This window comes from Eptesicus fuscus, chromosome 10 (genome assembly GCF_027574615.1).
Source record: "Eptesicus fuscus isolate TK198812 chromosome 10, DD_ASM_mEF_20220401, whole genome shotgun sequence".
In the NCBI taxonomy this organism is placed as follows: Eukaryota; Metazoa; Chordata; class Mammalia; order Chiroptera; family Vespertilionidae; genus Eptesicus; species Eptesicus fuscus.
In genome coordinates this window covers 44,569,809-44,591,387 of record NC_072482.1, presented here as the reverse complement: position 1 = coordinate 44,591,387, position 21,579 = coordinate 44,569,809, and the positions used below count along the sequence as shown (strand labels likewise).

General features: G+C 40.5%; 2 protein-coding genes across 3 annotated transcripts in view; one reads left to right on the top strand and one right to left on the bottom strand.

The window, feature by feature from the left end:
• Positions 1-5,006, bottom strand: part of ORC3 (origin recognition complex subunit 3) — a 62,235-nt gene extending 57,229 nt beyond the window's left edge. For both annotated transcript variants that reach the window (XM_008147216.3, XM_008147293.3), the window contains exons 1-2: positions 4,971-5,006; positions 1,657-1,711 (exon numbers count right to left, since the gene is read on the bottom strand). In XM_008147216.3, the coding sequence (XP_008145438.1) occupies positions 1,657-1,711; positions 4,971-4,994 (79 nt within the window). In that variant the 5' untranslated portion in view covers positions 4,995-5,006. The remainder of the gene's footprint in view (positions 1-1,656; positions 1,712-4,970) is intronic.
• Positions 5,007-5,180: 174 nt separating this feature from the next.
• The window catches only part of RARS2 (arginyl-tRNA synthetase 2, mitochondrial), an 82,683-nt gene continuing 66,284 nt past the window's right edge, over positions 5,181-21,579 (top strand). Inside the window, exons 1-2 of the mRNA XM_008147096.3 lie at positions 5,181-5,240; positions 20,457-20,530. Coding sequence (XP_008145318.3) covers positions 5,205-5,240; positions 20,457-20,530 — 110 coding nt within the window. The 5' untranslated portion in view covers positions 5,181-5,204. The remainder of the gene's footprint in view (positions 5,241-20,456; positions 20,531-21,579) is intronic.

Below are 21,579 nucleotides of genomic sequence, written 5' to 3'. Positions count from 1 at the left end.
TCCCAGATCCGATTCTGGTCAAGGGCACATGCCCCAGTGGTGGGCTTGATCCCCAGTGGGGAAGGCGTGCAGGAGGCAGCCAATCGGTGATTCTCTCTTATCATTGATGTTTCTCTCTCTCCCTCTTCCTTCCTCTCTGAAATCAATAAAAATATATTTAAAAAAAAATTCACGTCCAAAAATACTATAAGTCTCTTCTTTTAATCAATATTTTACTTCCTTAAATCTTGTTTACTTCTAGGTATTTTATTGTAACAGCTATAACTTTCATGATATTACATATTTGTGAAAGTACACATTTTGTTCTTGACTTCACTGAAATGCTGCTACTATTCCACCATAAAATTTAAATGTTAACTGAGAATTTGGAATAGAAATTCTCTTTCATATTAAGGAGCTTCCCTCCTAATCATAGTTGATTAAGTTTGGGGCAAATATTGATTTTTTTAAAGAATTTTTATCAAAAGGCTTAGAATATATTGAAGTCATCATATGGTAAAATGATAGACAAGGTTATAGTATAAAAATGCAAACAAAACAAAAAAAAAGCAAGGAGATATACTAATACTAAGAGACAAAGCAGAATAAGTTAGCCTTAAACAGAATGAAAATAGTCATCTTTGAAAATCAGTAAAATCATATAAAATATTAAAATGGCAAATCAAGACATGAATTTATGTGTTGAATAACGCTGCATCAAAATAGATAACAAAAAAACTTCCAGAAATTGGAAAACAAGAGCAGTAGGACACGTTAACCTGTTACCAAGACTTCTCTGTCATTTATCAATCTAGTAGGAGCTACAGAATAAATACCAGCTTTCATTGCTGGCAGGTTCCCTCCTGCTCCTACTCATAGCCCTCCCAACCTCTTTCTCTCTCCACAGAATACTGAGGAGGAGAGTTACCAATCTTTTCTTAGACAGATGGTGGGCACAATGCAAAACATCTTCCTACTTATTCAGGCAATCTTGTTTCAAGAACAGAAGCCACTGAAGGCAAGTGCTAAATTCTGGATATGTTTTCCTTGTTTCTGATCCATCTTAAAATTAGGGTCAATTCCTCTAAGATTTTCATTTTAAAACAGTATCTGTTGGCCTTAGATCAGCACAATGGGAAAAACCTTATATACCTCAAAGTTCATATTATACAATTGTACACATTAGGTTTACTAATACTAAAAACTTTATACAAATCTTAATAAATTATAGCTGAAATTCAATACAAAAAAGTTCTAAGCAAAAACTCACCACATATTTTGAAAGTAATAGTTAGACAATGGATTCGAGAATCTGACAGCTTGGGTTTAAACCCAGTTCTGTCACTTACTATAGCAACATCACTGAAAGTTCTTTATGTCTAAGTATCCTCATTTGATATGTCCTAACAAAAGTATGCACTCTCGTGACCACCCCCTCATATGTAGGGAACATTTTCCTCACTCCAAAAAAAGTCCCTATTGCCCTTTGGAAGTCAATACCCCCTACTTTGCCCCAGAAAACCACTGAGATTTTTAGGACAATCTCTTTTAAAGAATGGTGACATATCCTTTGAAGGAAATTTACTTTTCATTTTGCCCTTTGTAAGCCACGCTTAGACAAGTACTAAATTCAATTAGGGGTAGAAAACTAACAAATTTGATATTAAGACATCATACCTATTGGCACAGAGATCTTTCTCTTCTTGAAGTTTGGCTTAAACACAAAACAGCCCTATAAAAAGAAATATAAAGCATAAAGTCAAAGTAGCCAAGGAGCATATAAATCTGTTAACCAAGTATTTTATGGATAAGCAGATTTTTTAAAAAAAGGTGTTTCTTTAAAGTGCTAAGATAGCTCTTTTCTATCTGAGTTATAGCAGGAAAATTCTTAAACAATACAAGGACTATCCATTTCTTTCTCTTCCTTCTCATGGGATGTTCATATTTGATTATGTTCTTTGGGACCTGATCTAAGAGACAAAGAAAATAAACTCTGATGAAATTTAAATGCAGAAAGATTCCATTTTTATAAAACTTAGAGAAGAACATTAGTAGTATACATTAAAATGAAGATCAAGAAGATATAAAATAGTGATGCTCTCCATCTCAAAAGAAGCATCTGTTACTTAATTAAACTCCAACTATTAGAACCATGATGGGAAATAGATAATTTGGGTATATATATTAAATAATATATATAATTTGGGCTATGATTGTTTCACCTTTCTTCATCTGATAAATACATATTCGTTTATCCATTACAGATCAACTCAAACTCAGCCACTCTAGTTAGAATTATTCCTTCTCCTAAGATCTCACAGGACTTGAATATCTTTATTTTTCATCACTTTCACTCTGCATCATAGTTATTTAGGGTTTCTCTCCCTAAATAGTTTCTGAGTGTCTTCAGGGCACAGATTGCATTTAGTTCATGATCATTTTCCCAATGTTTAGGACAGTGTTAACATATACATTAGGCAATCAGTATATGGAATGAATGCTTGCCAAGTAATATCCCTGGTAATTTCCTAGCTACATTTAATTTCATGTTGTTATTTGATAAGTAACATATAGTCCCCAGGCTACTGGTCTATGTTTATTCTCCCAATCCTAAAGCATGGACAGCTTCTTAAGATTGCCATTTCTGTGGGAAGTGAAAAAGTAAAAAAAATATAGGGTGTCCCCCCAAAAATGTATATACACTTTAACAAGTGATAACTCAATTTTGAAAATGAACTGTATGTTAATAAACACTGACTTTACAATCATTCAAAGTGTGTATATCTTTTTTGGGGGACACCTGTGTATCTAGAAAAAGTCATCTCAGGATATTTGCACTGCTAAAGACTGCAGTGCAAATATAAAGTGGCCATTTGGATTACAGGATCCAAAGTGAGAACTTTGCCCTATATACTCTTGTATCTGCAGCTAGTGGAACCATTTAAAATACATACATATTTAGAAAAATCATGTGGTACCACAACAAGCTTGTTACTACCTCCTGTCATATCTATCTGCAATTCAGTAAAGGAAAAGGAGCTTTGAAGGAGCGAAACACAGAGTGTCAAGAAGGAATCCTAATGTATGGCAGTGGTAGTAATAAAGTTAACCACTTTGAACTCCTGATCAAGGGATGGTGTTTGAGACGAAGGAAGAAGTCTAAGGAGGACAGCTGACAGCAAGAAAATATGACAAAGAAAGAGAAATTTAGATAGGTTAGGGAAAAATAGTCTAAAGATTCTTATTCATGTAAGGTTCCCTTCATAATCATCTCAATACAAGCATTTCAGTTATAATGCCGTAAGTGCTTTCCTGGGGCAGGGGGTGGGGGATGGGGGGAGATCTCACAATTCTGCAAGATATACAAAAATAAGAGGCTTGCCCTGGTGGGTGGCTCAATTGGTTGGAGTGTCCTCCCATACACCAAAAGGTTGCAAGTTCTATTCCTGGTCAGGGCACATACCTAGGTTGTGGGTTTGATCCCCAGTCAGGGTGGGTACGGGAGGCAACCGATTAATGTCTCTCTCTCTCTCACGTTGATGTTTCTTTCGCTTTCACACCCTTCCTTTCTCTAAGAATCAATAAAAACATATTCTCGGGTACGGATTAAAAAAATAATACGAGGCTTATGCAACAAAAAGGATTAGAAGACAGACCATCCAAAATCTATGGAACTTTACAACCAGGGCAAAACAAAAACAGTACCAATCATAATAAAAAAAATTTTAAATACTAGCAGTTAAATCTCATCTAGCTTGCACCTAGCAACACAGTTAGTCCTTTGTAAACTTAACCCTAAGCTTGTAGCTCCTCCTTGATATATAGTCTTGGAAGGCACTGTGCTCATAATTTTATTTTAATCAAAATTAAAAATTAGATCCATGGTGTAGCCTTCTTCATTAATCTGGTTTTATACAGAGAGAAATGTCTTTGTAGCTTCTTCATCTGCCTTCTCAGCTTTATCAGACAGCTTAACTTAAGGAGCTTCTATTGGACTCATATCACTCAAGGTCTTGCTTGACTGTCTATAGCAGTGCTATCCAATAGGACTTTCAGTAACGAAGGAAATATAAAAATCTGCACTAAGATGTAGTCATATTAGCGAGACTGAGGAACTAAACTTTTAATTTTACTTTATCTTCATTTAAATACCCACATGTGGCTAATGGCTACCGCACTGGGCAACAGAGCTCTAAAGTTTATCTTCTTACCAACTATACTATGTCTTGCAATCCCTGGCCATCTAAGCAGCCAGTATGAGAGGATCTATATGATCTCCTCACACACACACCCTTACACTACTTTCCATTAGTTTTCGTAAGGCTCCCTTTTCTATTTCTACTCTGTAATTATACTCATTTTTCAATTCCTTTATTTAATATGCCATTTTATTTCTATCTTCTGGACCAAAGAACATATTCTCTTTGCTAACACCCTCCACTCCCACCCCACTCCCCAATCCTTTACATCTCATTTTTCAGGTCTCAGCTCAAATGTCTTTCTCCAAATGTCCTTCCCTGACGTTGGGCAATCTAGGTTCTTCTAGTCCTTCTGCTCACTCACTTAGAACTTCCTTTCTTGCTAACATTTATCTCAGTTTGTGGTCAGTTTATCTGTGTTGAATGTGTTTCTTCCGCGCAAACACTGAGTCTATTTTGTTAACCCCTGTATCCTGGTACCTCATGGAGTGTTTGGCACAATAAACGTTTGAGAAGGAACGAGGACGGGTGACTGGGGCACATCCTCCGGACAGTCGACCTCCACAAACCAGAATTTAAAAATCCTCCTAGCCAAAACCCTAAGGCAGGCGGGCGTCTTCGCTCCCCAAACAGGGTTGGCCTGAACTGGACCTGGAGCCAAGATCTCAGCTCCGACCGCCACACCTTCCCCTGAAGCCGGTACACCTCGGCCTACGGAACCTCCGCTTCGTGCCGTCCCCGAAAGGGGATGAGGTTGTGGCGGAGTCTTAGTGGCCGCCCGCCCCCGCGTACCTTGGACACCGAGGAGGTGGCCATGGTCCCAGCGGCAGAATGGACTCCAGAAACTCAGGATTTCCCGCGCTCCTTCGCGGCAGCGGGGGCAGAGGTTAGTGACGAGCCACCGGGCTTCTTGATTGGCTGGCATCACCCTCGAGGCGGGCTTCCGGCGCGTGGAGGCGGGGCTTCAGAGGAGGGCGGGGCGTGGTTCCCTCTGGAACCTCCGGGACGCACGACGTGGAAGTCGACATGGCGTGCGGCTTCCGCAGGTCCATCGCCTGTCAGGTACGGTCCCAGGAACGGAGCCCCGCACCCCCAAAGCCGTGTCACCGTGGCGGGCCAGTCCTCGGTCAGCGGAAGGGCGGGTTCTGAAGAAACCCCGTTTATTTCTGCCGCTTCCTCACCGTCCTCTGGAGATGCTTCAGCTGCCGAGGCAAACCCAGTGGCGGGTCGGGCAGGCGGCTCAGATCAGCTTTCAGGGCGGAAAGTAAACTTGGAAAGGCACGCGTTGCTTCCCTCCCTCCTTCCCACCCTACAGCTTTGTACGCTTTGTCTGGGTGGGAAAGTCACGGGGCCATGATTAGACCCCACAGAAATTAGCGTTGACCTCGTGAAGTCAAGAGGCTTTGGCTAAAATGAATGGTAAAAAGTTGACTCAAGGGTCTTAGGGTGTGTAAGCCGAAAATAGAGCAGTGCAGTACCCAGCGTGTTCTGAAGAAAGAAAAACTGAGGGTTCTTATAGCAGAAAGGAAGTTCTTGGGAAATAGTTCTGCATTCTTGCCCTCTGAACTCCTAGGAGGTCATTAGTCCTGCTTGCTAACAGGGAGGGCAACTGGTGTCTCCCGCCTGAGCAGTGGTTCTCAAGCCTTGGCTGCGGACTGCAGGCACCTGAGGACCATTAAAAAATACCCAAGCCCCGCGTAGGGGACGGGGCAGGGCGGGGCGGGGTCTTTGAAACTCGTATCAGGTGATTTTGTTGTTCATCCAGGCTTGGTAACTACTAACCAAGGAAGACCCCGGAGGCAGAAAGGTATAGTGCAGTGGTCCCCACACTTCTCTGCACATTACCATCAACACAAGAACTTATTAGCATCCTCTTGCTCACATCACATCCTGTGCTAGTTAAATCAGAATATTTGCATCAGTGTTTCCTAAAGATCCCTGGGTCATTCCAGTGGGCAGCCAAGGTGGGAGCCGTTGGTATAGTGATTAAGAATACTGACCATGAGGACCTGTGGGTTTAAATCCACCTTCTCTGGTAGGTATGTAAAGTTCTCTGTCCCTCATTTGTAAAATCTGGAAAACTATTTAGCTACTTGATAGGACTGACATTAGGATTTAATGAATGAATATGTATATAGTACTTGGGGGTTGTGTTTGGTACATGGTATACACTCAGTAAATATTGTTCATTCTGTTAAATTAGAATGCTGAGGACGGTGATTTGAATCTCCTTGCTACACTTCTGATGTGAGAATCTAGTTATACATTACGCTCAGTGAATGCTTTAGTCCCACGTGAGGTTAGGTCACCAGAAAGCTACGTATCTGAACCTTACTTAATTTTCAGTGAAAATTCCTTAGCAGTACTTTTATAAAGTCAGGAAAAAAGAAGGAAGGAAGATAGAAAAACTGGGTAGATGTGCTTTTTATAAAAAATTGTAATGAGTTTTTATTTTTAGGTTTATTTGCTTCTTTAAAAGTTTTATGATGAAAAATGTCCAACTACTAAAAGTGTAATAGCGTTAGGATTCCCCATGTCCGCATAACTGAAATATTGTTTTAAATAAGAAGTATTAAACATAGTTTTGCTTGAACTTAATGAAGGAAGAAGAAACCAAAGTGCAATGCAAAGAATTATTGATGTATTTTCTACATGAGTCCTCCGCAGTTAAGAGATTATGCAGCCAAAACCAGTTTGGCTCAGTGGATAGAGCGTCGGCCTGCGGACTCAAGAGTCCCAGGTCCCAGGTTCGATTCCGGTCAAGGGCATGTACCTTGGTTGCGGGCACATCCCCAGTATGAGGTGTGCAGGAGACAGCTGATTGATGTTTCTCTCTCATCGATGTTTCTAACTCTCTATCCCTTTCTCTTCCTCTCTGTAAAAAATCAATAAAATATATATATTTTTTAAAAAAGAGATTATGCAGAACAATGCAGTTTGGAATGTTTCTTTAAAATCTTGATGTTTCATATTTAGAAAATATCAACCCCTGGCATGAGAGACGAGGGCATTAGAACTCTTTTAGTTGGCATAACTTTCCTCTACCATTCCTAATTTGTTTGGGTAACTTTCTCACTCATTTGTAACACTCATAGTCTGTTTATTAACCATATATGCACAACTTGTCTGCTGTTCACTTTATATTGATTTGGATAAGATGCTTACCAATACTTTTCCTGGTTACATAGCTTAATTGGTTGGATTTCTTTATAAGTAGATTTTTCAAGAAGGGCTCATGGTGCTTTTTTTTTTTTCAAACTTTACTTAAAAAAAAGAAATTATGACTTCTCAGATAAAATAATCTTGGATGTATCAAAAAGTTTAATTATTTAAGAATTAGCATGTTTAGAAATACCAAATAGATTTGGAAATATAAAAAAACCTTCATTTTAGAAACAAAGCAATAACAATATTGTTTAGTTCTGATTTTGAATTTTCCAAAGATTTATACCATAGATGCAAATGCATACAACAATCCAATGTTATTTTTTAAATTTCCAATTTTCATATGTTGGCAACTAAAGCAAACTAAAAACAACTGAGCAAGTGAAACAAATATGCCCATCTGCAATTTTTCTAGTAGATTAATGTAGTCCTATATAATATCATTGCTAAATTATTTGCTTTAACCATGTGATTAGGCAACATGAATACAAAGTAAAGTTCTTCTTTTCATCTCTAGATTTTTGATTGGATGCTTTATCTTTTGAAATTTAGTAACTTAGCCTGATGTTTCTCTGTTAAATTTTCTGTGTTATATTTTCCTGACATAGTAATTTACTTTTGATCTGTGGATTCAGTTTGTTTCTCTTTTTTAGTGAAATATTTAATCATGGAAAAGAAAATAGATAATATTCATGTACCCATTACTAATTGGGATGCATTCATAGGTTGTGACATGCACAGATATGGTAAACAACAAAACCTCATATGTGAGGAAAGAATTTGCAAGCAGGGATGAGTAGGCAAGAGATTTTAATATGTACAGTAATTTATTTTTCAGTTATTAAATTTTATTATTTTTTTAAATCCTTACCCGAGGATATTTTCCCATTGATTTTTAGAGAGAGTGGAAGAGAGGGAAAGACATAAATATAAATGTGAGAGAAACACATCGATTGGTTGCCTCCTGCTTTAGCCAGAGAGGAGCCTGCAACCGAGGTACTTTCCCTTGACCCGAATGGAACCCGGAACCCTTCAGTCTGCAGGCCGACACTCTATCCACTGAGCCAGACCAGCTAGGGCCAGTTATTAAATTTTATATAAGTGGTAATCAAACTGTAATTATCCTTCTGCAACTTGGGTTTTTATTTGTCTATTTGCCTCAATTTTTAAAAAATATTTATAAAGAGTATGGAGGTTTAATTCTTTCATTTTACTGCGGGGTGGTGTGCTGTTGCCATAATATACCACAATATAGATTTGGTTCTTTATTTCAGAGACGTTTTTCCTGTTATTGAATATTATGCCCTATTTTCTCCCATCACTTGGTCACACCTGTGATTCCAGCTGCCACTTGTGTGAACAGTTTCACATGTGCTCCCATTCCTTATTGCTAACAGCATCCCATTCTGTTTTTGAAAGGCTGCTAATCCCAGCCTATGGGCTCAAGTGTGGTGGAGTTAATGTCAAGGACAGCCCTCATCAATGGGGGAGGGAGGCTCCTGCTTCCTATTTTTGGATAGACAGTTTTGGTGGGCATCGTGTATTCTTCTTAGGAGGCAGTAAGTAATGGAAATTAAACCCCCATTGCCTAGAGTAGTGGCCTTGATGGCACAATCTTATATTTGCTTTGTCTCCTTCTCTTTTACTCTCTGCCGATCACTTCTGCCCTCAGGATTCACCTCCCAAATAAACTATCTACATACAACCCTTTTCTCAGGCCCTGCTTTTGGGGGAGCCAAGATATGTATCAACAAATACTTTTAAATTTTCTTAGGTTTTGTTGATTTATTTCTATGGCTTCTGGTAAGTGAGACCAAGTTAATATCTTTCTTTGGCTAACACTTTTTGAAGAGTGGCTTTGGGCTTTGTCCCTATCCTGTGTCTTTGCTACTGGAGAACCAGTGTACCTATCATCCTGTCCTCTTGCTTCTTCTACCCTTTTTATATTTTAGGGGCATCAAATATACTAAGGATGGATTATCTTTATGCATTTTTGATATTGCTCTGATTGCTTTAATTACAGATCTTGAAACACTTATGAAGAATGTTTTTGTATTTACTAGGCTATATTTTTCTTTCAGACAAGAGTTCTTTGATCTCCTATATGCCACATTCCTTCTCTTCTGTAATTTTCTTTTCCTATCTCTTCTCTCTCAGTTTGATTGCCTGTTTGTGATGCTTATTCTTTCTGATCTTGCTCAGGCTTGTCAGCTCTGCCCAAACTCTGTATTTGTTCCTGCATTGTGTGGATGACTTCTTCACTCTCCGTTTCAAATTTGTTCTTGGCTCACCTCACTTTTGTGGTTACAAAAATATAAACTCCGCAGCTCTCCATTCCCCTTTTGTCTCTCCAGTAGGTCGTGGTGACTTGTACACATATTCCTGAACTCCGACTTAGCATATTAGATTTCTACTAGCTAGCCCTGATATTTTTCCATCTTCCCATAAAAGTTTCTTCTCTGATTCTTTCTACCCATGCAACACCCAATCAAGATTTACTTCCTGTACTTGGGGGATGTGTTGTGTTTCTACTGGGAGGCTCCTCAGTGTGCTGTCCTAGAATCTGTACTTGGGCTGGAAAGTGCTGAAATTCACTTCTCTGTTTACTCTTTCTCTCCCGAAACTCTGTAGCATCACCTATTCATCAATGGAAAAAAATAATAATGGAATTTATTCAGTTTTTTTTCTCTCCAGATTTGGAGTATTAATGAGAATTGTTAATTCAAGTTAGGAGCCTTGCCTAACAGGCTGCATCCATACCTCTGACACACCTACAAGCCATGCCCACCATCCAATCAGAGCGACTATGCAAATTAACCCAAACCAAGATGGCTACAGCCACAGAGAGCAAGGTTTCCTAGGTAACAGAGGAAGCCAAGCTTTCCGCCTGCCCTTGCCAGGCCTAAGCCTCCACTCAAGCTACCAAGTTTCAATTATAGAAGGTAAACAAATTCAAACAAATGGCGGCAGGATGGAGCTTGAGAGAGCAGGCCAGGGTTGCCACCGGCAACAGGGGAAGCAAAGCTTTCTGCACACCCTGGCCCAGCCCACCCGCTTAAGGCAACAAAGTTTCTTTTTTTTTTTTTTTTTTTTTAAATATTTTTATTGAGGTATTATATGTGTACATATCTTACTATTACCCCCCCACCCCACACCCACACATGCCCTCCCCCCCCAGAGTTTTGCGTCCATTGTTTATGCTTATATGCATGCATACAAGTCCTTCGTTTGATTTCATAACTCCCCCACCTTTCCCAAACTTTCCCCCTGTACTTTGAAAGTCTGTTTGATGCTTTACTGTCTCTGTATCTATCTTTTTGTTCACCACTTTATAATGTTCTTTACTATCCCTAAATGAGTGAGATCATGTGGTATTTTTCTTTCATTGACTGGCTTATTTCACTTAGCATAATGTTCTCCAATTCCATCCAGGTTGCTGCAAATGATGAGAATTCCTTCTTTTTTATGGCAGCATAGTATTCCATTGTGTAGATGTACCACAGTTTTCCGATCCACTCATCTGCTGACGGGCACCTAGGCTGTTTCCAAATCTTAGCTATTGTAAATTGTGCTGCTATGAACATAGGGGTGCATATATCCTTTCTGATTGGTTTTTCTAGTTTCTTCGGATATATTCCCAGGAGTGGGATTACTGGGTCAAATGGGAGTTCCATTTTCAGTTTTTTGAGGAAACTCCATACTGTTCTCCACAGTGGCTGCACCAGTCTGCATTCCCACCAGCAGTGCACGAGGGTTCCTTTTTCTCCGCATCCTCGCCAACACTTGTTGTTTGTTGATTTGTTGATGATAGCCATTCTGACAGGTGTGAGATGGTACCTCATTGTTGTTTTGATTTGCATCTCTCGGATAATAAGTGACTTTGAACATGTTTTCATGTGTCTCTTGGCCTTCCTTCTGTCTTCTTTTGAAAATATTCTGTTTAGGTCTGTTGCCCATTTTTTTATTGGATCATTTATCTTCCTCTTATTGAGTTGCATAAGCTGTCTGTAGATGTTGGAGATTAAACCTTTATCAGTGATAGCATTTGCAAATATGTTTTCCCATGCAGTGGGCTTTCTTGTTGTTTTGTTGATGGTTTCTTTTGCTGTAAAAAAGCTTTTTATTTTGATGTAGTCCCATTTGTTAATTTTCTCTTTAGCTTCCATTGCCCTAGGGGCAGTGTCAGTGAAGAAGTTCTTGTGGCATATGTCTGAGATTTTGTTGCCTGTGGATTCCTCTAGTATTTTTATGGTTTCCCGTCTTATGTTTAAGTCCTGTATCCATTTTGAGTTTATTTTTGTGTATGGTGTAAGTTGGTGATCTAGTTTCATTTTTTTGCATGTATCTGTCCAGTTTTCCCAACACCATTTATTGAAGAGACTGTCTTGACTCCATTGTATGTTCATGCCTCCTTTGTCAAATATTAATTGAGCATAGTGGTTTGGGTCGATATCTGGGTTCTCTATTCTGTTCCATTGATCAATATGTCTGTTCTTGTGCCAGTACCAGGCTGTTTTGAGAACAGTGGCTTTGTAATACAGCCTGAAATCTGGTATTGAGATCCCACCTACTTTATTCTTCTTTCTGAGGATTGCTGAGGCTAGTCGGGGTCTTTTTTTATTCCAGATGAATTTTTGGAGAGTTCTTTCTAGGTCTGTGAAATATGCTGTTGGTATTTTGATGGGGAGTGCATTGAATCTGTAGATTGCTTTGGGTAGTATGGACATTTTAATGATGTTGATTCTACCAATCCAGGAACATGGTATGTTCTTCCATCTGTTTACGTCTTCCTCTATCTCTTTTTTCAGTGTCCTGTAGTTTTCTGCGTATAGGTCTTTTACCTCCTTAGTTAAGTTTATTCCTAGGTATCTTAATTTTTTTGGTGCGATGGTAAATGGGATTGCTTTTTTAGTCTCTCTTTCTGTAAGTTCATTATTGGTGTATAGAAAAGCCATAGATTTCTTGGCGTTAATTTTGTATCCCGCTACATTGCCGAATTCATTTATTAAGTCTATTAGTTTTTTGATGGAATCTTTTGGGTTTTTTATGTACAATATCATGTCATCTGCAAATAAGGACAGCTTCACTTCTTCTTTTCCAATTTGGATGCCTCTTATTTCTTCTTCTTGCCTAATTGCGATAGCTAATACTTCCAGTACTATGTCAAATAGAAGTGGTGAGAGTGGGCATCCCTGTCTTGTTCCTGTTCTTAGGGGAAATGGTTTTAGTTTTTGTCCATTGAGTATGATGTTTGCTGTGGGTTTATCATAAATAGCTTTTATTATGTTGAGGTATGAGCCTTCTATTCCCACCTTGTTGAGAGTTTTTATCAAGAAAGGGTGTTGGATTTTGTCAAATGCTTTTTCTGCATCTATTGATATGACTATGTGATTTTTATCTCTCAATTTGTTTATGTGATGTATCACGTTTATTGATTTGCGGATATTGTACCATCCTTGCATTCCTGGAATAAATCCTACTTGGTCATGGTGTATGATCTTTCTGATGTACTGCTGGAGCCGATTTGCTAGAATTTTGTTGAGGATTTTGGCATCAATGTTCATGAGGGATATTGGCCTGTAATTCTCTTTCATTGAGTTGTCTTTATCTGGTTTTGGTATTAGGGTGATGCTGGCTTCATAGAAGGAGCTTGGAAGTGTTCCTTCCTCTTGAATTTTTTGGAATAGTCTGAAGAGGATAGGTTTTAGTTCTTCCTTGAAAGTTTGATAAAACTCTCCTGTGAAGCCATCTGGCCCCGGGCTTTTGTTTGCCGGAAGCTTTTTGATGACTGCTTCAATTTCTTCCATAGTTACTGGCATGTTGAGCTGTTTAGAATCTTCCTGATTGAGTTTTGGAAGGTTGTATTTTTCTAGGAATATGTCGATTTCCTCTAGGTTGTCCAGTTTGTTGGAATAGAGTTGTTCGTAGTATTTTGTAACAATCCTTTGTATTTCGTCGGGGTCTGTTGTTATTTCACCTCTTTCATTTCTGATTTTGTTTATTTGGGTCCTCTCTCTTTGCTTCTTGGTGAGCCTGGCTAGAGGTCCATCAATCTTGTTTATCCTTTCAAAGAACCAGCTCTTGGTTTTGTTGATCTTTTGTATTGTTTCTTTGGTCTCTATGTCGTTTATCTCCGCTCTGATCTTTATTATTTCTTTCCTTCTGCTTACACTGGGCTTATCTTGTTGCTCTCTCTCTAACTCTTTGAGTTGTTGGGTTAGGTAATTTATTACCATTGTTTCTTGTTTTTTGAAGTAGGCTTGTAGAGCTATGAACTTCCCTCTCAGGACTGCTTTCATTGTGTCCCATAGATTTTGGATTGTTGTGTTTTCATTGTCGTTTGTTGCCATGATGTTTTTTATTTCTTCCTTGATGTCTTTGGTAACCCAGGCATGGTTTAATAACATGCTGTTTAGTCTCCAAGTGTTTGATTTCTTTGGGTTGTTTTTATTGTAGTTGATTTCCAGTTTTATGCCACTGTGATCTGAGAAGATACTTGATATGATTTCTATCTTCTTGAATTTGGAGAGACTTTGCCTATGTCCTAACATATGGTCTATCTTTGAAAATGACCCATGTGCACTTGAGAAGAATGTATATTCTGTGGCTTTGGGGTGAAATGTTCTGAAGATGTCGATTAATTCCATCTGTTCTAGTGAGTCATTTAGGATTGATGTTTCTTTGCTGATTTTTTGTTTAGAGGATTTGTCCAATGGTGATAGTGGGGTATTGAAGTCTCCTACTATGATTGTATTACTGTCAATCTCTCCTTTGATATCTTCCAGGAGTTTTTTAATGTATCTTGGTGCTCCTGTATTGGGTGCATATATGTTTACCAGAGTTATTTCTTCTTGTTGGATTTCTCCCTTTAGTATTATGAAGTGGCCTTCATTATCTCTTGTTATGTCCTTCACTTTGAGATCTAATTTGTCAGATATAAGTATTGCAACCCCAGCTTTTTTTTCATTTCCATTTGCCTGGAAAACCTTTTTCCATCCCTTTACTCTCAGTCTGTATGCATCCTTTTTTTTGAGGTGGGTTTCCTGTAGACAGCAGATATCTGGGTTTTGTTTTCTTATCCAGTCTGTTACCCTGTGTCTTTTGATTGGGGCATTCAATCCATTTACATTTAAAGTTATTATTGATAGGTACTTATTTGACGCCATTTTTATTCTATACCCCTGTGTACCTTCTTTGCTTCCTATTTCTTTCTTTTTTTTACAGCAGACCCTTTAGCATTTCTTTCATTGCTGGTTTGGTGGTGATAAACTCCCTTAGTCCTTTTTTGTCTCTGAAGCTCCTGATTTCACCTTCAATTTTGATTGATAGCCTTGCTGGGTACAGTATTCTTGGATTTAGACCCTTCCTTTGCATGACTTGGTATATTTCATTCCATTCCCTTCTGGCCTGATGAGTTTCTGTTGAGAAATCAGTTGCTAGTCTGATGGGGGTTCCTTTGTATGTAACTGTCTGTCTCTCTCTGGCCGCTTGTAAGATTCTTACTTTGTCGTTGGTGTTTGCCAACTTAACTATAATGTGCCTTGGCGTCGGTCTTTTGGGGTTCATTTTGCTTGGAACTCTGTGAGCTTCTTGGATTTGTGTGGGTTTTTTCTTCCCTATATCAGGGAAGTTTTCTGTTATTATTTCTTCAAACAGGTTTTCTATTCCTTGCTCAGTTTCCTTTCCTTCTGGCACCCCTATTATCCTGATGTTGTTTTGTTTTGTATTGTCCCGAAGTTCCCTTACGCTCTCCTCAATCTTTCTAATTTTTGTTTCTAGAAGCTGTTGTAATTGGGTATTTTTTTCCATCTTGTCTTCTAGCTCACTTATGCGGTCCTCTGCTTCATCTAGTCTACTCTTGATGCTTTCTATTGAGTTCTTTACAGCAGCGATGTCACTTTTCATTTCTTCTTGGTTCTTCTTCATTTCTTCTTGGTTCTTACTCATATTGTCGAATTTGTCTTCCATCCTTTTCAGCCACTTTATGACCATTTCTCTGAATTCTTTCTCTGATAGGTTGTTTGCCTCTAAATCGTTTACTTCCTTTTCTGGTGATGCCTGCTTCTCTTTCCTGTGGGGGCTGTTTCTTTGTCTCCCCATGGTCTCTCTTCTCCGGATGTCTGGTTATATAGATTTCTCTCTCTGGCGTTGGTTTAAAGGTATAAAATACAACACAACCAGGCACAACAGACAAGGCACTGAACAGAATTGTATTCACGATATTAATAACCTCCAATAAAGGTAACCACCAGAGAAAGACAAATTAGGGAATAGGAGTGGAAGAGGGAGAGTAAAAAGAAAGAACAACAACGAAGAAAAAAACAACAACAAAGAGTGTGAATCTGAACTTGGGAAAAGAGCAGAAAGAAAGAAAAGAAATAACAGAAAAGAAAAAGAAAAGAAAAAAAAAGTAAGAGAGACAAGAATGATACTAAGAGAGAAAAGGGGAACAAACTATATATATGGGGAGTAAACTCCACTAGAACAACCACTATTCCCAGCAAATTCCAGCAACACGAGCCTGGAGATTAATACAAACTGCAACAGCAGCTAATATCAAGTGAGGCAAGGGAAAACAAAAGTAAAAAACAAACAAAAACAAAGCAAACAAAAGAACCAACCAAACCAACAAAAAGAATAATCTAAACAATCTCATAAAAAAGCATAAAAATTCAATCTAATCAACATTCAAGCAAACAACAACAAAAGGCCCGAGAGAAAAATAATTTTTTAAAGGTAGCGTAGAGAGAGGTTTGTATGGATTTGGAGCAGGGGGTTGGGAATTAGATATATAAGTAGGGTGAAGTTTTAGCAGGGAGTAAACTGAAAAAGTAGGGAAAATCTAAAGCCAGAAAGGGTTAAGATAAACTGGGACCAAAAGGGGAAAGGTTAGGAGAGTGATGGCATAATGTTAGCTTTGAGATAGGGTAAAGCGATTGTAAGGGAAAGATGCAAATCGAATGTAGGACACTAATCCAAAAATAAAAGAAAGAGAAAATCAAATGACATTAAAAAAAAAAAAAAAGTAAAATAATAGTAATAATAGTGCTGATTGAAAATAAAAATGTAATAATTAAAAAGGTGAAAATCAAGTGAGGAAAAAGAAAAAAATATTAGTTTCTTAAGTAAAAGATGCAAAAAATGAAAATAAAAAAATATGAGAATAAAAAATTTAAAAAATTGAAAAAAGAATTGAAAATTAAAAAATAGGAAGACTAAAATGTGCAGTAGCGGCTGTCATTCACTTCCTCTATTATTCTGTTTGGTACGCCTTTTTCCCAGTCTGGGCGGTATTTCAGTTCAGCTTCATTCCAGGGCTCCTCAGTGTTGGAAGCCAGTCCTGCTTTTTAAGCCAGCCCTATCTTAATTTCTCGTATTTATTTTTGATTACACCAGAGACAATTAGCGTTTCAGCCCCTGGGTGGCAGTGTTTCTGAATTGACTTCCGGGCCTCTCTAGCTCTTTTTTCTTTTTTTTTTTTTTCCCCTTCTATGGCACTCACTACCGGTTTGTGGCGATGTGCGCCTCAGAGCTGCCTCTCTGATGGTCACACGCAGCTCTGGCCCCAGGTTCCGAAAAAACACCTTCCCCCTGCAGTCTTTCAGGGTTTCCACCTGGGTTTGCCTCTGTATTGGGCTTAGCAATCAGAGTCGGAAAGAGCCCAAGTGTGCGGACCGTGGGTCTGTGCCCCAGACTAAGGAGCCTGCACTCCTTTGAAAATTCTTAGTCTGACCCTCCTCGTCAGATTAAAATGAGTTGCTTTCAAGAGGTCACTTCTGTTAGCAGCTCAGAAGACCCCCCTCCTCATTCACGGATCACGGCAGTTCCAACTGCCGCTGATTTTTCTAGGCACAGACCTCCCGGCTCCTGCCGGTCCTGCGGCTGCCGCGCTTCCCTCACCCAGCGCCTCCCTCACCCACCGCGGGGATCAGAAACCGCAGCTTATTTCAGACAAAATCTGACCTTTCCGTGGTGCAGTGAAGAGTTTCTTTGAATCCAAATGTTTGCGCTGATAGGGGACCGGTGGTCTGGTGCTCCCAGCAGTTCAGTGTTTGCAGTTGTCGCGGAAAGTCAGGTTTCCACTAAAATCCTCCTTTCCTTGCAAGATGGCGAGGCGCCCGGCGAGCCCGCAGCTCCAGGAGGGGACCCAGCCCCTGTGGGTGCTGCGCGGTCAGAGGAACACTGCCCAGCACTCCCCCGCCTTCTCCTGGAGTTTAGCTGTCCCTTGGCTTGCCCACATACACTCCCTCTGCGAGCCTCTGCTGCTCCGACTCTCCGCCCCAGGAACAGACTCCAAACCCGACTCTATTCCGTCGCCATTTTCCTCTTCCTCCTATGTCTATTTCTTAATCACTACTTCTAATCTTATTTGATACTAGAGGCCCAGCGCACGATTAAATCATGAGCGGTTAAAGTCCCTAGGTTTAGCTAATCAGGGCCATGTCCGCTGCCCAGTGTCACTCCTACACCTCTGTGGCCCCTGCCCTGAGCAACAAAGTTTCAATTATAACCCCAACACAAATGGCTGTGGGCCTCGGAGAGAGCCCCAGGCTTGGCTCCGCTCCAGGCTACAAAGTTTCAATTGTAGAAGGAAAATAAATTCCAGATACCAGGGCCTCCGCTTGGGTTGTCAGGGGCCGTGGCTGGCCTGCAAACCACCACAGGCCCCTTGCTCAGGCCGCCCCACACCCCAAGGGAAACCCCACCTGATCCGGGACACCCTTCAGGGCAAACCAGCTGGCCCCCACCCCTGTACCAGGCCTCTATCCTATCTAATAAAAGAGTAATATGCAGATTGATCATCACTGCAACACACAATATAGCTGCCCCCATGTGGTCAAAGATCCTGCCCCCATGTGGACACAAGATGGCCACCACAAGATGGCCAGTAGGAGAGAGCAGTTGGGAGGCACCCGGCCTGCAAGGGAGGGCAGTTGAGAAGGACCAGGCCTGCAAGGGAGGGCAGTTGGAGGTGATCAATCCTGAAGGAGAGGGCAGTTAGGGGTAACCAGGCCGGCAGAGGAGGGAAGTTGGGGGCAAACAGGCTGGCAGCAGAGTGGTTAGGGGTGATCAGGCTGGCAGGCAGAAGCGGTTAGGGGCAATCAGGAAGGCAGGCAGGCAGGCAAGCAGTTGGGAGCCAGCAGTCCTGGATTGTGAGAGGAATGTCCGACTGCCCGTTTAGGTCCGATCCCGGGATCGGGCCTAAACGGGCAGTCGGACATCCCTCCAGTAGTCCCAGATTGGAGAGGGTACAGGCTGGGCTGAGGGACAACCCCCCTCCGTGCACGAATTTCATGCACCAGGCCTCTAGTCTTAAAGATAAATGAAAGCTCCAGGTCGGCAAGTTTCTACCTTTTTTTTTTAATGTTTGTGAAATTCAACACTTTTTTATTATTTCATTTTGAAGGTAATACTACCAGTTAGGAGACAGTGCTTTTAGTTTTATTCTCCGGAATAGTTACAAACACGTCTGAAGAAGATTTCTTCTTACATTCTTTACTTCCTATTTACCCCATTTCTCCCTTGTCTTCTCCCTCAACAGCCATGGTTTGTCCATTGCAAAGGCTTCATAAAAATTAAGGAGTCAAGGAGGAAAGATGAAGACAGTTCTAAATTCATTATGACTATACTGCTATCTCACTCTTTTCATGCATAGCTCATTGAAAGGATATATGTATGACATGGGTTAGGTGTAGGTTCTGGCTTTAGATTGCTTGTGTTCACATCTGAGCTTTTTCACTTAGGCATGTTACATAAATTCTCTGTATTTCAGTTTCATCATTCTTGAAATAAATTCTATAATAGTGTAACAGTCATGGAATTATTTCAAGGAAAAATTAAGTCATATTAATTTATTCTTAAATTCTGTCATGTAAGAATCCTATATAATAAAGAGCTAATATGCAAATGGTCATCATGCCATCACACCTTAAATGGCTCAGACACTCAACACTGGGGAGAGAGGGATGGGGACCAGCCAGGCACAAATGAGCTCACAAGAGAGGAATGGGGACCAGCCAGGCTGAAGCCCAGGAGAGGGACAAACTATCCACCCTGCGGTTCTGGGCGCCTGTGGCTGTGGCCCGGGAATAGCCACCTGCCCATAGTCCCCTGCAGCTGCGGCCGGCTCAGGCAAAGCCGGCCTGGGTCCTGGGTGCCTGCAGCCGGCCAGAGGGAGGGAAGCCCGGATCCCGGGTGCCTGTGACCGGCCAAAGGAGGTAATCCTGGGTCCCAGGTGCAGGGCGAGGCAGAGGTGGTTAGGGGTGATCAGGCAGGCAGGCAGAGGGGTTAGGGGTGATCAGGCAGGCAGCAAGCAGTTAGGAGCCAGCAGTCCCAGATTGTGAGAGGCAGTCAGACATCCCCCAAGGGGTCCTGGATTGGAGAGGGTGCAGGCGGGCTGAGGGACCCCCTCGCCCGTGCACAAATTTCGTGCACCAGGCCTCTGGTCATTCAATAAATAGGATTGACTAAAGCAATAGTTGATAACTATAGCTATGCATTATATTCATTCAAGGAACTTTTTAAAAATACAAATGCCCCATCCTTGCTGTTCTAGCTAACCTTTAATAGGGCTTGGGGATCATATTTTTCTCCCATTATTTATTTGTTTATTTTTAAGTGTCATGAGATTTTTCTCTCTCTTGTTCATTGCTGTATCCCCAATTTCTAGAACCTGGCACAAATTAGGTACTCAAATACTTTATTAATGAATAAAATGAATTATCTTTGATTCCTCAGTGGTTCATCTCTCTTTTAGGAAAAAAACATTAACTCATTTTTAAATTTATAAATATAAAATTCTTTTTTTGAGGGGGTGGGGACAGTTATGTTTGTTACTTATAGTCAAACCCTCTTCTCATCCTCAGTCCCTGGCAACCATGATCTATTCTTCATCCTTACAGTTAGGGGTTTTCAAGAATTTTAAATAAATTGAATCATACACTGTATAGCCTTTGAGTCTGGCTATTGTCACTTAGCATAGTGCATTTGAGGCTTATTTATGTTGTTAAGTGTCTCAATATTCCTTTTTTTTGCTGAGCATTGTTACATTGAATCTGGAACAAATATATTAACAATCTTGCTCTGTTTTATTTTGTTTTTCTTTATTTTTAGCTTTCCAGAGTATTGGATCTTCCACCAGAAAACTTGATCAAGTCAATATCTGCAGTTCCAATTTCCAGAAAAGAGTTAAGTATAACATACTTGTAATAATATAAAATGTTGCTTACTTTGTAAATATACCAAAAAAAGTTACTTTTCAATTTATAGAGTAGTCCTTGAAATTAACCCTATTAGTAACCTTGTGTTGTTTTGATATTTATGCTAATACCTATAATTATGGTGAAGTCTTTAAGAAGAATGAAGAATGAGGTTCAAATTTAATTGTGTAACAGCAATTAAAAGAACTAAGATTATGGTTAGGATCTCGGGGTTTTGTTTTTGAAGGACTGGGAGAGATTATACACCTGATGCTTGAATACTATTGTATAACTAGAGGCCCAGTGCACGAAATTCGTGCACTGGCGGGGGGGGGGGGGGGGGGGAGTCCTTCAGCCAAGCCTGCCCCCTCTGACAGACTGGGAGCCCTCAGGAGATGTCCTACTGATGGGGAGCGGGCCTAAGCCTCAGTCTGGCCTTCCCCTGAGGGAGGTGACTGGGTTGATCAGGGGAAGGCACCAGCCCCACCACCCCGCTGCTGCTGCCACTGTCACAGCCGCCAAGATGTTTTCACCAACACGGACTCCAGTCCCTTCACCTTGAAAAAATGACAGCTTTCTTTAGGCACTTTTAAGATGTGTCTTTCATAGGATATGACATTTCTTTTCTTTCTTTCTTTTTTATCCTCACCTGAGGATATGTTTCCATTGATTTTTACCGAGCTTGGAAGAGAGAGGGAAAGACAGAGAGAAACATCAATGTGAGAGGGACACTTTGATTGGTTGCCTCCTGCATGAGCCCTGACCTGGGCCCTGGCTAGGGAGGAGCCTGCAACCTAGGTACATGCCCTTGATCAGAATCAAACCTGGACCCTGTGGTGGGCAGACCAAGCCTCTATTCACTGAGCCAAACTGGCTAGGGCAGGTTATGACATTTCTTAGTCCTCCAGCAGCGGACCTTTGTTTTTACTCCAGGAGTGTGGTGGAAAAACCTTAGAACACCTTCTTAGGTTCTTATTACTCAAGTTACCAAGAACACTGTGAGAGGCAGCTTACAGGGAGCTTAGCCAATGAGCCTT